The sequence below is a fragment of the Typopeltis vanoorti genome, chromosome 9 (assembly GCF_054136105.1).
Source record: "Typopeltis vanoorti isolate ZY-2024b chromosome 9, IOZ_Tvanoo_1.0, whole genome shotgun sequence".
In the NCBI taxonomy this organism is placed as follows: Eukaryota; Metazoa; Arthropoda; class Arachnida; order Uropygi; family Thelyphonidae; genus Typopeltis; species Typopeltis vanoorti.
Window position 1 is genome coordinate 113,737,156 of NC_143557.1, and position 15,959 is coordinate 113,753,114.

General features: G+C 36.5%; 1 protein-coding gene across 3 annotated transcripts in view; it reads left to right on the forward strand.

The window, feature by feature from the left end:
- The window catches only part of LOC150103434 (lon protease homolog 2, peroxisomal-like), a 641,828-nt gene that overhangs the window by 173,684 nt on the left and 452,185 nt on the right, over positions 1-15,959 (forward strand). For all 3 annotated transcript variants that reach the window (XM_090397545.1, XM_090397547.1, XM_090397544.1), the window contains exon 6: positions 214-365. In XM_090397545.1, coding sequence (XP_090253671.1) covers positions 214-365 — 152 coding nt within the window. The remainder of the gene's footprint in view (positions 1-213; positions 366-15,959) is intronic.

Below are 15,959 nucleotides of genomic sequence, written 5' to 3' on the forward strand. Positions count from 1 at the left end.
TGGAGTTATAGTCTGGGTTTTCATTCCAGTTAATATCCTATGTAATATATAGTGTTTTTTTCTTCTTTAGTAAAATAAACTTTCCTACAAAATTCTGTTGCTGAAAACTACAGTTTGTGAAAGCATTCAGTTAGGTATAATTTCAGTAGCATATTTAAACCATTATAAAACTATATGATATTAAACTGATGCTAAAAATCCTCCATTTTGTAGGGTTTGCACATGCTTCAGAAAGCTAGGAAAGATGATGTTTCCCGTCCACTCCATATAGAAAAAATTACCTCAAGAGGACGTCAAAGACTAGATATTGATGATGATGATTTAGAAGAAGGTGATGAAATTGCATCTCTAGAAAAGAAAGTTAGGTATTAAAGTTTCTCTTATTCTGTATTAGTCTGATTAAATCCATCAGTACAAGAATAAGTGTCGGTTAAATAAACCAGACTGTGCTGTACTTTTTAGTGCGCAATTTGAGGTTTTCTGATAACAAAGTATGCCAGACTTTTGAAGTATTTTGCAGTAGAAGCATATAGAAATGAAACATGAAAGTAAAAAAAGTAGATGCAGAATATTTGTCATATATTCAACCCTCTCTCATCATATTTGTTTAACCTGTGCTGGAGCAAAATGATGAGAGTACAAGTTTTACAATATTTACAAATATGTAAATGAACAGAAAAATTTTCAATATATAAAATGTGCAGTGATAGTTAACAGACAATCAGGAAAACTATCATGGAAACATCAACGACTGTGTCATCAACATGGGTGTACAGGATACAATGATGTACTACATGAAAAGATTACATTATTACTAACTTCCTGTTGACAATTTTCCTCCAAATTAGTCAGCAGACAGAACAATCTGTCAGGACACCAATGTTGTCAGAGCTTATATTTTGGTCTTCTAAGGCACCTCTAACTGCATCAATCTACATAGATCTGGGCTTTCTTTTGTGTCTTTTTCCACTCATATTCACCTCAAACATCTATTTTGCTAGTCTTTCTTTTCCCATTCTGTTTAAGTGATCTTACCACTTTAGATTAGCTCTGCTAACGCATCGTGAATGCTAACAATGCCAAGTTCCTTCCTAATACCTTCATTTTTAATATGCTTCTGCCATTCATGGCATGTATTCACTTTTCTGATATCTCAGAACGCATATCATTTGTGATTTTTTGATGAAATCCTTGAGGACTATGTAAGGGCAGATATCAGGAGGTTACTGAGGAGAGAGTGAAAGATAACAGTATAATGGGAAAGAGTGTCAGTGTATTGCCTAGGTATAACAATGATGAGCTGAGATGGAGAGAGAAAGAGAAAATCATTAATGGTATGCTTGGCAGAGCTTTGTGAGGAGAAGGGAGTGCAGTTTGCAGACATGTGTCATGTATTTTAGGGAAGAATGGAATTACACAGGTGCAACAGATTGCATTTGAATGGCTTTGGAGAAACTGTTGCTAGATAGAAATGCAGTGTGTGATTCATGCAAGAGATCTGAAGTAAAAGGTGAAGTGAAAGATCAGGAGAGTGGAATGGAAGAGACTGAAATGCTTGGAAATAGCAGTAGTGTTAGAGATGAAGAGAGAATGGGAATGTAAGATGAACAGGGAAATGGGGGAAACCTGGGTGGACAGAGAGACGTGGCCTTGTGTGTGTGTGTGTGAGAGAGAGAGAGAGGATGTTGGAAGTAGCAGTGAATGCTACTTCCAACATTGCATTCCTGTGTTGATCATCTCCATACATGGGGATGGTCAACATAGGAATGGAATATATTGGGATGTGAGTGGGATAATTGAGACTAAGCATATATGTGTGGGATAAGTGGTGATAACCATGATTGGGCAAGGGCAGGTGTGTTGGAGAAATCAACCAATAAGCGGCTTGTGTAGGACTGGTTATAGACCTAAAAGGGAACTGCTGTGTTTATTTACAATGCCAGGAGTATCAGAAATAAGGGAGATGAAATTGTTTCACTGATTGAGTTTATTTGTCCAAAAGTTGGAATAAGTGAAACTTGGTTTAATGAAGATGGGATCCTAACAGGAATAGAAATGGAAGGGTACAGTGCTTTTTTACTAGGATAGAAAGGACAAGAAGGGAGGGGATGTGTTGCTGATGGTAGCAGGAGAATCATGTCCACATAAGGTAGACATGAAACAGGGACATAGTGGCAATGGTTTTGAGTCAGTGTAATGTGAGATGGAGGTTGACAGGAAGAGATATTTAGTTGAATGTTGCTATAGGTTGGGGAATGTAGAGGGAGGTGATAAAGAAATGTATAAGCAACTTGGGTTAATGAAGAAGGAAAGGATTATTATTATGAGTGATTTTAATTATGGCAGTATGGATTGGAATGAAGAGATAGCATTTGGGAATAAGGAAAATGCAACTTCCCTCCAGTTGCATTTTGTGTTGCATTCACTTTTTGTGTTGCATACAGGTGATCACTTCATGATCATGAAGTGATCACCTGTATTTATGGCTATGCACATGAAAACTTTTGTGAGGAAAGGATATATGTGAAAGTACAAAGCTGGTGGTTATAAGAAGCTTAGGAAACAGCTTGGAGCTATAGCATGGAATGAGGAGTCGAGCGGTAAGGAAATAAATGCTGCTTGGGAACTGACAAAGAAGTAGATAACAGCATCAATGTGTGAATGTATTCCAAAGGTCAAAAGACTGAATATGGTAGATATAAAATGGATGAATTAAAGGGATTAAGCTTGAAATCTGGATGAAGAAGGCACTTTCAAGGCAGCACAAAGAGTATAAAGAACAGGCCATGAGACTGACTCAGTAAGGACTGCAAAAGTCAAAAGTGAGAGAAAATGGTAGGAAATCAAGCCAAGAAAAACCTTTGGGAAGTTTCTTTTATATTTTTATGTGCCATGGGAGATATGGAAGATTGGTAACTGGTGTAGAGGACATATCTCATATTGTATTCAGTCAGCAGTTCATCAGGGGGGTTTCATCTTCAGTGTTAAATCAGAAGCTCAAGTGTAGAGAATGAAATGAGAGAAGATTTAATGGTCAGAGAGCAAGAGGTATATAAGGAGTTAAGCTAGATGTTGATAGGCAATAGCTTATCTTGATAATAGCTTGATAACTTACCACATGTCTTGAGGGAATGTTTCAAGGAGTTAGCATCAGCTTTGGCCTACCTATTTAACAAGAGTCTTGCAACAAGCACAAGTCCCAAAGGAGTGGAAAGCAGGTAAAACTGTTCCACTTCACAAAGTTGGTAATGATAAGGCTAAGACAACAAATTATAGGCTGTTGGATTTAACTGGTGATGCAAAACTGGGGAGAGTGATGAGGAATCAAGCAGATGTTGTTGTCTTACAGGAGAACTTAAATGGAGTGTATGAGTGGGCAACAGTATGGAACTGTAAATTCACTGTTGCAAAGTTTAAGGTTCTGAACTTTGGTAGGCAGTAATCTGATGCAATGTATATACTCAGTGGGGAAATTTTGGAGGAAGTTGAGGAGATGAGATGTTGTGTTGGTGGTGGACATCAGATCCTTGTCCACTTGTTCACAAGTTGTGAAGTCATCACATCAGATTGCAAAAGAATACAGCTTGCAAAGCCTTGTGAATAGGAGAAAGAGAGGGGATATGATTGAGACATTTAAGTTCATACAGGATTGTTACTGGATTAATGTGGAAGAAATTTTTCATAGAATGGAAGGGGGGGGTAGAACAGAGGACGTCCTCAGAAGGTGTATAAGGAGGATGTGAGCAGGATTATAAGGAACAAGGTCTTTGTATGGAGAGTGGTTGGTGAGTACAACGTGTTGCCTGACATTGTGGTGAAGGCAGATACATTGAATGGTTTAAATCACAATTTGAGGCTTTGCATATAACATTGTGTGTGTGTGTGTGTGCCACCTGCAATGTGTCTTTTGAATCCATGGAGGGCTGTTAATAATAATTATAATGAAGTGTTTATTTCTAACTCAGCTCTCAGATCCATTAGTTAAAATTGGTTTGAATGCTGTCTTGCGTAGGAAAACTTCGCTTAATGCGATTAATTAATCCATCAATTAATGAACGCTAAATGAAATTGCATTAAGTGAATATAATGAGCAATAGGAATGATGTAATGCATCCATCAGTTAGTGTAAATTAAAAAAAAATTATAAGCTATATTAGAGGATAAAATCATCAAAGTTAATAAAAAATCAATTGCTTAAATTTTTATTTAATGTCTGAACATTTGATTGAGTTACTTTTTTGAAAAAAAAAAACGAAAAAATTAAGTAAAGATGTTTGAATAGTGCTCGACTTTTTTTTCATCTTGTCATGCAATTTGCGATAGCTGCTGATCGCTTTAGCAAGATTTTGGCGGACTTTGAAGATTTGTTCCATATCAGGATCAGCATCAAACAAAATTTTCTTAGCATGCTCAGTGTGATTGAAACTAGCTCAAGTTCTTTTGCAGTTAGCTTCTTAGTCATAACATTCTCTTCTTGTTTGCACTCCTTATCATCTTCTTCTTCTTCATATGTATGCTGTTCTAGTTGAAGCATTCTTGCTTAAATGTTCTGAATGGGAATTGAGCAATTCCCATTCAGAACTTCATTATCTTCCTTATACAGTTCATTAAATTCAAGTTATTTTCTGATTGTGCTGATTTCTTCAATATTGTTATCAGCTGAGTTATTAAAGCCGAGTTATGAGCTGCTTATTCATCTTAAAAACCCTCTTCAAACCCAACTGTTTTCTCTTGATCCCAGGTCATCCTCTTCCTTTCCACACCACACATGCATTCATATCCCTCTTGGAGAATCCACCTTTCTCACAATGTGTGCTCTCCTGTCCACCTTGAGCCTCCCAGTTTCCTGGTCCATTTGGCACACCCATTCTCTCATTCTCTATACGCATGCCACTCACTTCTTCATTAATAATCACCTCTTCAATCTTTCCTGCCTTATTCTCCTTCTCTTCCACATGACTTCCCACTTGATCAGATTCATTCTCTGCACTCACTTCTCTACCTTCCAGCAGCAGCAGTCTCTCCAAAGCAACTCACACTAAAACCACTCAAATGAAGTCCATCACTCTTATACAGTTCACTTCATCCTTCAAACTCATTCCACACATTAAAAAACACACTCCTTTCTCCTCACATATTATGCTAACATATCATTCGTAATCCTTGCTCTCTGCCTCATCTCACCACTGTCATACATAGGCAACAACGCTTACTACCCTTCCCATCACACTATTCTCTTTTATCCGTCTAAGCAACCTCCTGATATCCAATCTGATGTGTTCTTTGTTCGCAGTCAAGTCATTTGTACCTATTGCAACTAATATCAATTTCATCACTGAAAATCCACAACAGCTCTTCTAACTAACATCACTTACCATTGGTCGCAAGCCATGGAAGAGTCTAAAGAAAGGATTATCAAACTACCATCTTGTGGCATGATTTCCAACCTTTGCAAGTGAGTTACTAGTTTCTCTTTGGTCATTTACATGTGCCGTTTTGGATGGCTCCTTCCTTCAGTTTTCCTTTTTCCTTATTAATGTCAAAATACCACGGGGATAAGTACTTTCATCCACATTTTTCTTCTATACAAATCAGAGGAAGGAAAAGGACACTTCATTTCGTTTTCTTATTTGGCAAATCTTGTGCAAAAAACATTACATGCTACAAAATCATCCATAAGCAATTCCTTAAAACTCAGGTATTATGCAAAATTTCGCATAATGTAAAAAATTTGCGTTAACTGATTAATCACTCACTTTAAAGTGGGAAATAGTATCATTTCACTCAATCATGCTAACTGATTATCGCGCATATCGAATTTGCGTTAAGCAAGATTTTTCCTGTATTAGCTACTTCAGAATTTCGACTAATTTCTGTTACTCCATATAATTTTTTCAGTTGACTTCATTCTGCCTAAATAGCTAAAATGTTTTGCTTGTTTTACTGTATAGTTTCTCCATTCAGGCAGTCGATATTTTCAGTGTTTCTGCCTACTTTCAGTCTTTGTCTTTTCATTGTCTATTTTCATATTAAATTTGTTACAGCAGTTATTCAGTTTAGTTACAGAATCCTGCAGACTTGTACTGAATTTATTTACTAATAACATCATCTGCCTAACATGAGGAGCTGAGATTAATTTCTGCAATTTTGCTATCAGGCATAATGCCACTTTCATAATGTGATCTGTATAGATAATGAATAAGAGTAGAGATGTGTACACTTTTGTTTCGTTCCTTTTTTTGCTGATTTTCAACTGAAATATAGACTGTATGTTGCTTGATGTAATGACCCACTTACACATCTAATTGTAGCATTTTGAACAACTCGACATCTTGTCATATGCCCTTTCCAGATCTACAAAAATTAAGTACAAATCCTTGTTATATTCCCCGTGATTTCTCAACTATTTGTCTTAAAGTTAAAATCTGATTACAACAACCTCTGTTTTGTTCTGATCCAGCTTCTTCTTCTTGAAGTTTGTCTTCTCAATTTTTTCTTAAGTATTCTTGCATAAATCTTACTTGAAATACTCAGTAGAGAAAGTTCTTAATAATTCTTACATTCAGTTGTATTTCTCTTTTTATAAATGGATGTTGAATTCTTTGCTCCAAGAACCTTCAGACCACTCCTGAATTATGCAGTGCAGCTACTGTAAAAGTTTTATTCTCCAGCATTTCTGGTCAAATATCACATGTTCCATTTGCCTTTCCACATTTCAGGCTTTTGATAACATTTCTACATCAGGTATTGATATGTATTCCTGATTGCATTCCTCCTGAATATTATTATTATTATTTTGGGGTATCTTCATTTAGTCAAAAAAACTCATCGTGGGAGACCCACACTAACTATTATATCTATTACACCTCTCCTTAAACTCTTTTACTGTTGGGGCAGTCATGACTACCTCTGGTAATCCTTTTCACTCATTCACCACTCTCCAAGTGAAAAATCTAACCCTTGCTAACCATGTGCTTAGAGCATAGCTAGCTTTGACCCTTCAGCAATCTTAAAGGCTTGAAGCTGTGGAGTGTTTTGTGCCAGGAAAAGCTCGAAGTCAGTCTAAGAAGTGAAATCTTTCTTGCAAGGTTGTCCTCATCTCTCGGGAATATATCAAGGAGATCAGCATTTAAGGAATTGCTTATGGATGATTTTGTAGCATGTAATGTTTTTTGCACAAGATTTGCCAAATAAGAAAGAGAAATGGAGTGTCCTTTTCCTTCCTCTGATTTGTATAGAAGAAAAATGTGGATGAAAGTACTTATCCCCGTGGTATTTTGACATTAATAAGGAAAAAGGAAAACTGAAGGAAGGAGCCATCCAAAACGGCACATGTAAATGACCAAAGAGAAACTAGTAACTCACTTGCAAAGGTTGGAAATCATGCCACAAGATGGTAGTTTGATAATCCTTTCTTTAGACTCTTCCATGGCTTGCGACCAATGGTAAGTGATGTTGGTTAGAAGAGCTGTTGTGGATTTTCAGTGATGAAATTGATATTAGTTGCAATAGGTACAAATGACTTGACTGCGAACAAAGAACACATCAGATTGGATATCAGGAGGTTGCTTAGACGGATAAAAGAGAATAGTGTGATGGGAAGGGTAGTAAGCGTTGTTGCCTATGTATGACAGTGGTGAGATGAGGCAGAGAGCAAGGATTACGAATGATATGTTAGCATAATATGTGAGGAGAAAGGAGTGTGTTTTTTAATGTGTGGAATGAGTTTGAAGGATGAAGTGAACTGTATAAGAGTGATGGACTTCATTTGAGTGGTTTTAGTGTGAGTTGCTTTGGAGAGACTGCTGCTGCTGGAAGGTAGAGAAGTGAGTGCAGAGAATGAATCTGATCAAGTGGGAAGTCATGTGGAAGAGAAGGAGAATAAGGCAGGAAAGATTGAAGAGGTGATTATTAATGAAGAAGTGAGTGGCATGCGTATAGAGAATGAGAGAATGGGTGTGCCAAAAATGGACCAGGAAACTGGGAGGCTCAAGGTGGACAGGAGAGCACACATTGTGAGAAAGGTGGATTCTCCAAGAGGGATATGAATACATGTGTGGTGTGGAAAGGAAGAGGATGACCTGGGATCAAGAGAAAACAGTTGGGTTTGAAGAGGGTTTTTAAGATGAATAAGGAGAAAGGAAATGGCTTGAGTTGAGCATGGAGAAATCACATCGAATGAGTGGCATCAGTGGAACGAACTAGCTATAGATCCAGGAATGAGCTGCTGTATTTGTATACAAATGCTAGAAGTGTAAGAAACAAGGCAAATGAAATGGTTGCATTAATTGAGTGTTCACCCAAAAATTGTTGGAATAAGTGAGACATGGTTGGATGAGGACGACATCCTGACAGGAATAGAGATGGAAGGGTTTGTTTCGTGAGGATAGAAGGGGTAAAAAGGGAGGGGGAGTGCTATTGATAATAGAGAAAGAGTTGTCCATACAAAGTAGAGATGCAAAAGGGAAATAGTGGCAGTGGCTTTGAGGCAGTATGGTGTGAGATAGATGTGAATAGAATGAAATACTTGGTTGGATGTTGTTATAGACTTGGTAATGTGGATAGTAGTGACTATGAAATATATAATCAAATTAGCCAAGCAAATAAGAAAATGGTGATCATTATAGGTGATTTTAATTATGGTAGTATAGACTGGGAAGATGAGATAATAACTGGAAGTAAAGAAAATGAGTTTTTGAGGGACAACAACTTCAGACAGTATGTAATGGAGGACACACAAGAATTGAGGTTCTTGAATTTGATGATCTCATCAGAGGATGTAATTATAAATGAGGTATCCAATCACCCTCTAGTTGGTGAGAGTGACCATGACTTGATTACCTGGGTGGTTGCCAGCAGTGTGTGGAACTACAAGGGTGGTGATTATAAAGAGCTCAGGAGACAGCTTGCAGGTGTAGCATGGAATGAGGAGTTAGCTGGAAAAGAGATCAATGCAGCTTGGAGAATATTCAAGAACTATCTGGTAGAAGCAATGTCTAAATGTATTCCAAGGATCAGAAGGTTAAATAAGGTAGGTGTGAAATTGATGAATGAAGGTGATACAGAGAAAATGGGCATTATGGAGTCAGCATAAGAGAATTGGTAATAACAAATTCCATGAGGATACAAAATAAATAACGGAAAAAACTCACGTAGAAAGATTATTTAATAGTATAATTTTCGCCTGTGTGTCACAGGCATCTTCAGCACATTAAGCTCAAAATTAAACACTAACTGACAATTCCAAAAAGCGCCACCTAAGTAGCTGGTGTAAGATAACTAAAAAGGTCAATAACTTTCCAAAAAAAAAAAAAAAAAAAAAAAAAAAAAAAAAAAAAAAATTAATACAATAAAAAGTTAGGAAAGATTAGCTGATTTGTAAAGTACTATCTCCCATAAAGGGGATAGACGCAAGCCGTCGGATCTGTTTAAGTTAGGACAATGAAGTAGAGTTTCACATGTTTCTTTATAAAGGCATTCCATGAGAAACTGACTTTTGTGAAGAACTCTTGTCTTTCTCCAATGAACTCTGTGTCTAGTGAAGATGGCATGTTCAGAAAGTCCAGACTTTTCAGGTTTAAAGTATTCAATTTAAGATTGGTGTTCTTCCAGCTGAATAGAGGCAGATCTTCCCGTTTGTCCGAAATAAGATAATCCACAAGAGCACGGAATCTGGTAGACACCTGGATGATTAAGATGTGGACGGTTGTCCTTAGGAAAAGTGAGAAAGGTGGAGATTTTTTTAAACGGTCGAAAGGCAACAAAAATATTCAGTGGTTTTAAAACTTTTGCTATACGTTCACTGATGCCTTGTACATAAGGGATAGTAATGCACGTTATTTCCTCTGTGTTTAAAGAGGAAGACATATTAAAACTACTCAAAGTTCTTTTAATGAAGCAATTCTTATAACCATTAGATAGAATATTTTTGTTGCCTTTCGACCGTTTAAAAAAATCTCCACCTTTCTCACTTCTCCTAAGGACAAGCTTCCACATCTTAATCATCCAGGTGTCTTCCAGATTCCGTGCTCTTGTGGATTATCTTATTCCGGACAAACGGGAAGATCTGCCTCTATTCGGCTAGAAGAACACCAATCTTACATTGAATACTTTAAACATGAAAAGTCTGGACTTTCTGAACATGCCATCTTCACTAGATACAGAGTTCATTGGAGAAAGACAAGAGTTCTTCACAAAAGTCAGTTTCTCATGGAACGCCTTTATAAAGAAACATGTGAAACTCTACTTCATTGTCCTAACTTAAACAGATCCGACGGCTTGTGTCTATCCCCTTTATGGGAGATAGTACTTTACATCAGCTAATCTTTCCTAACTTTTTATTGTATTATTATTATTATTATTTTTTTTTTTTTAGGAAAGTTATTGACCTTTTTAGTTATCTTACACCAGCTACTTAGGTGGCTCTTTTTGGAATTGTCAATTAGTGTTTAATTTTGAGCTTAATGTACTGAAGATGCCTGTGACACACAGGCGAAAATTATACTATTAAATAATCTTTCTACGTGAGTTTTTTCCGTTATTTATTTTGTATCGATATGTCTACTCACGGTATACCTCTTTTAAAACTTAAATTCCATGAGGATTACAAAGACCAAGCAAGGCAAGGCAGGTGATTTGGTTGGTAAGGGTAGTAAAAGTGAGGTATGAGCAGCAGTTAGCTAATGAAGCCAAAAAGAATCCTAGGGAGTTCTTTTGATATGTAGCCAGCAAAAAAAAAAAAAAAGAATCTTTATGATTCTTTTTTTTTTTTTTGCAAAGAGGAAATAAGAGATCTTGGGGTGAAGGATGACATTGGCTGGAGAAAATGGTTTAAGGACAACTGTTGCAGAAGATATAGTGGAGATACTTAATGAGCAGGTCATAAAGGTCTTTCATTCTTGTGAATGTGACTTCATGGAAGGATTGAGAGCAGTTGATCATGGGGAGGAGAGACTGACTGTAAGTGAGCAAGAGGTGTATGGGGAGTTGAGCAAACTTGATGTTAATAAGGCTGTGGGATTTGATAATATATCACCACAAATTCTGAAGGAATGTGCCAGGGAGTTGACATCTGCCTTGACATTTTTTTTAATGTGAGTCTTGCATTGGGTCAAGTTCCAAAGGAATGGAAGGAGGGCTAGATTGTGCCACTTCATAAGGGAGGTGATAGAACTCAAGCATCAAATTATAGGCCTGTCTGTGTATCAGGTCTTGTGGTTAAGTTGTTGGAGAAGCTCGTGAGAACTAGGATCCAGAATTGGGTTGACAACAATGGTATTATCTTTGATGGACAGCATGGATTTGCTAAAGGGAGGCCATGTTTTAGTAATCTACTTACTTATTACAATAAGGTGACGGCTTCATAGATTACCACACGATAAGTTGATAGTCAAACTAAAACGGATGGGGTTTGGTATTTGATTAGTGCATTGGATCGGAGACCGGCTGTATGAGAGGTATCGACAAGTTGTGTATGAGAGAGCAATATCCCGGAAGAGGAAAGTCACTACTGGTGTGCCTCAGGGGTCTGTTTTAGGGCCATTACTGTTTAACTTGTATGTTAATGATATTTGGCAGAGATTTGGATGGCGATATTCAGTTGTTTGCAGATGATGCAAAGTTGGGACAAAGTATGAAGAGTAGAGAAGATGTTGTGTCCCTACAAGAAAACTTGGATAAATTGAGTGAATGGGCACAGGAATGGAAATGTGACTTCAATGTTGTAAAATGTAAGGTTTTAAAATTTGGGAAACAACGATCGGATGTAGAATTTATGCTTGGTGGGGATATATTGTTGGCGGTAGAGGAAATAAGAGATCTTAGGGTGATAGTGGATAAGGATCTGAAATTTAGGGGACACATTGCCAAAATTATGAGGATAACACAAAGACGTTTGGGAATAATGTAGAGGACACTGACTTGTAGAAATAAGGAGAGTCTTGTTCCATTGTGCAAGGTATGGTCATCTGTTTTTCAAAAGGACGAAGAGATGTCAGAAAGGGCCAGAGGTGACTAAATAAGGTAGTTTCTAATCTGTGGAATGTCAAATATGAAGAAAGGTTGAAGATGCAATTTACAGAGTTTAGTGGATAGGAGGAAGAGAGGAGATATGATAGAGACCAATAAGTTAGTAAGGGGTTGTTATAGGATCAATGTTGGAGAGGTTCTATAGAAAAAAGTGGGAGATCAGAGGAGAAGCAGAGGTCATCCCTGGAAGCTGTATAAGGATGGTGTGAGCAGGGAGTGAGAAGTAGGCTTTTTCCATGCAGAGTTGTGAATCCCTTGGAATCCCTTGCCTGAGAGTGTGGGTATGTAGAGAATTTGAGTGTGTTTAATACACAGGATGCTGAGCTATGTGTATGATTAAAGGACCTCCTAGATGAGCCCTTGACTCCATGGGGTCTTTGGGTAATAATAATTAGTGGTCACTGATTAATTGGTGACCATTCGTGTAGTGAAGACATTAACTGTTGTTGATTTTTTCCATTATTTTCAAAAGAACTGAGAATTATATTTTGAAGACTTTTGGAATAGGTTGGATAGATTCTTGTTTCTATGCTGTAAAGTAGATGATGCCTGATGAATATGAAATGTCATAAAAATAGGATGAGCATAAATTCTAGAACAGAAGTCATATGCTTAAACTTGGGTAAAGGATTAAACAAGAATATAATTTCTTGGAGAGTATAACTTACTTTTTAAAGTGAAAAAACTTTCTACAACTATCTCTGATCCAGAGTTTTTTAATAATAACATTGATGCACCTTTTTGCTACTTGTATATGAGAAATATGACTTCTGCATTAATTCAACCTTGGTATCTTTCTAGGTCTACCTCCCACTGTTGAAACCACAATAAAGATCAAAATTTGTCTGAGTAGTGATCCCCCCCCCCCCCCCTTAATGCATAGCATTATGCTCTTTCGAAAGAAGTGTGCTTTGCATTATAGGATACTAAGGCATTTAATGTGAAGTTATCAGCTTCTATATATACAAGTAGCCAAGTTGTGAGCATACTTCAGGTGCAGACTTTGTTTACATTCACTTGGGTAAAGGATTAAACAAGAATATAATTTCTTGCAAGTATAAGATGGTCAGTTTGTGAGATTATTGTTGACAATAAATACTCTGCTTCTCTCCCATCTTGATTGGTGGAATTGGAGAAGAAAAGCCAGTTTAGTTGGGGACATTGACATCCCTAAGGATGATGATGACCTCGCTCTTTGGATATTTAGCCCACAGAAATATCAAGTATCACAGAGAAATGGTCCAAGACTTTGGTTATCAGAATCTGGGGAGTCATAAGGACAGCAGGTGGATGCAACTAAATGAGACAAGGAAATTTTGAACTAGAGCACATTAAAGACCACATTATAAGTTTGATATTTTCTGATACCAGATATCAAATCTGATGAATTCCTAAATTCTGCCATTGTGATGGAAGGCAACATGTGAGGTGCAGTTTAGAAAGTTGAGGTAAACAGTTCTTGTGTGCAGCTATTTACAATTCTGCAAGAAATAGGTCAAGTTTAGATGATAGCAGCAGTGCACATTTTTATGTTAAAGTGTAAGAACATGAATATTGGTGAAGCAGATGTGAAAGTGGCATCCCCCTACTGTTTTATAATGAATTTTTGTTGCTTTTTTTTATAGTTTATATGATTATATTTTTTGTTGTTATTTTGGTTGATTATCAGAATTATTTATAATGGATTGCATGGTTGAATGTTTACAGAGAACTCCTATTCCGCTATCCACTATATGGCCTTTAAAGTGCTCAATGTATATCACTATACTCGGGTTCTCTTCAGTTGTGATCTGGCTGATTTAAATGGCAGTTGATTGGAATTCTTCAGTAGGTGGTCAGGAAGTCTCCTGATGCATTATTGTCAGATTTGGTTCTTTGTACTGTAAACTAGCTCCTATGTGCTATCTAAAATTTTCACTTCCAGTCTCAAAATCATTAGAAACATTTAGATCATTGTTTTTCAAATGGCAGGTCATGACCTACTAAGTGGGTCAAGACTAGCATTCATTTAAAAAAAAAAAATGAAATAGAATAGAAAATATTAGCATGTATCTTGCAGATTTTGTAGTTTTAACATTCACACCAGATAGTCTCACATCCCATATGTTTTGTTTCAAGCTTGAATTTGCTTTTGATGTGCAGTATATGTCCAAATCTGATTTGATGAACTGTCTTAATGCTTTTCTGCATCATTAAGACAGTTCGCCAATATGAATTCAATAAATAAAATTCAATTGAAAACACTCAAACTACCATTTAATAAAGATATAAATATATACAACATGGTAGTTTGAGTGTTTTCAATTGAATTTTATTTATTGAATTCATATTGGTGAACTGTCTTAACGATACAGAAAATCTCAAGTGCAGTTCTGATTTCAGAAATATATCTTATTCGCTTTACATAAATCAGCTGATTTCTGCAACTGAAAATTTGAATTAGGTTGCCAGGACAATGTATTTAGTTAGATACTGTGTTTGGTGCTACAATAAATCTTTTTTTGGATTGTCTGTATGCAGCAGTGTCTATGGGAGGAGAGCTGTTTTTCATTCCAGTTGTCTCAAATTTGAAATTTGTAGTACATACTCTAATGGTCTCTGTACTGTATTTAGCAATACAATAAAGCTACTTGTATTTCTAGCATCTGCAGTATGGTGTCTGCTCGGTTGGGGATGTTTTTTCATTATGCAGGCATTTTTCATTCCAGTCTTCCAACAGCATGGGCTTAGTGAGCAAAAGTTGTTTATTCCTGTGAATAAAAATGAACACTTCTAGGTTTATGGCACAGACTACCTTGCATTAAATAAAATATTTTGTAATTTATATTATATATATGTATGTATATATGTATATGGGGTGGGGGTATGGAAAGTTGTGATAAACACCTAGAAAATTATTGCCATTGGTTTGAAGTTATACTATCAAACGTATGCCGAATTCAACATGAAAAATAAATGCTTCACAGCATTAGCATTCCTTTCAGTGAGCAATGTTACTGATGGATTTGTCAAATTGATGATCGGCAGCAAAAAGTTGATTATTTACACAGCATCTCTTTTAATTTGCACAATTTTTAAATGATTTCATTATGTTATGTATCACTGACATTCACCTTAATAAAAATTGGCCTTTTTAATGAATTTATAATACCTTTATCATCCATTGATTATTTACAAAAATTAATGCAAAATATCTTACGCTGAAAATGTTTTACAGTAAAAATGTTGTGCTGAATTTTCCTACACCGAAAATGTTTACGGTGAATTTTCCTTGAACCACCAAAAGAATAACAGTTGCAAAGAATGTAGTGGAATTATTGAACTAGCACTTTATCAGCATATGTCATACTAGTGTAAATGATGAGATGCAATATATATAGAAGGGAGACAAGTATTAGGAGAATTGCAAGTGAAAAAATCAGAGGTGTATCAGGTGCCGGTTGAGTTACATGTGTTAAATAGTCTGTAGGAATGGATGAGATATCACCACGTATTCTTAAGGGATGTACACCACAGTTGGCTATACCTTGGACCTGGTCATATAATGAAAGTCTTGTCAGTGGAGAAGCTTCCTTAAGAGTGGAAAGAAAGCAAAATAGTAACACTCCACAAGCATGTTTCTAAGACAGAAGCTTCCAATTATAGACTGGTTTGGAGAGATTGGTTAGGAATAAATATAGGATTGGGTTGAAGGACATAGCATTTTTTATGATGGGCAGCATGGATTTGTAAAGGGTAGGTGTCCTGTTTTTAGCAATTTACTTGCATTTTATGATAAGGTGACAAGTGGGTTAGATAAGGGAGAATCATATACAGTGATATTCTTAGACTTTGCAGAAGCATTTGATAGATTACCACATGATAAGTTGGTGTACAAGCTTCAGAGGATGGGAATAGATAGTATATTGGTTAGATGGATCAGAGATTACTAT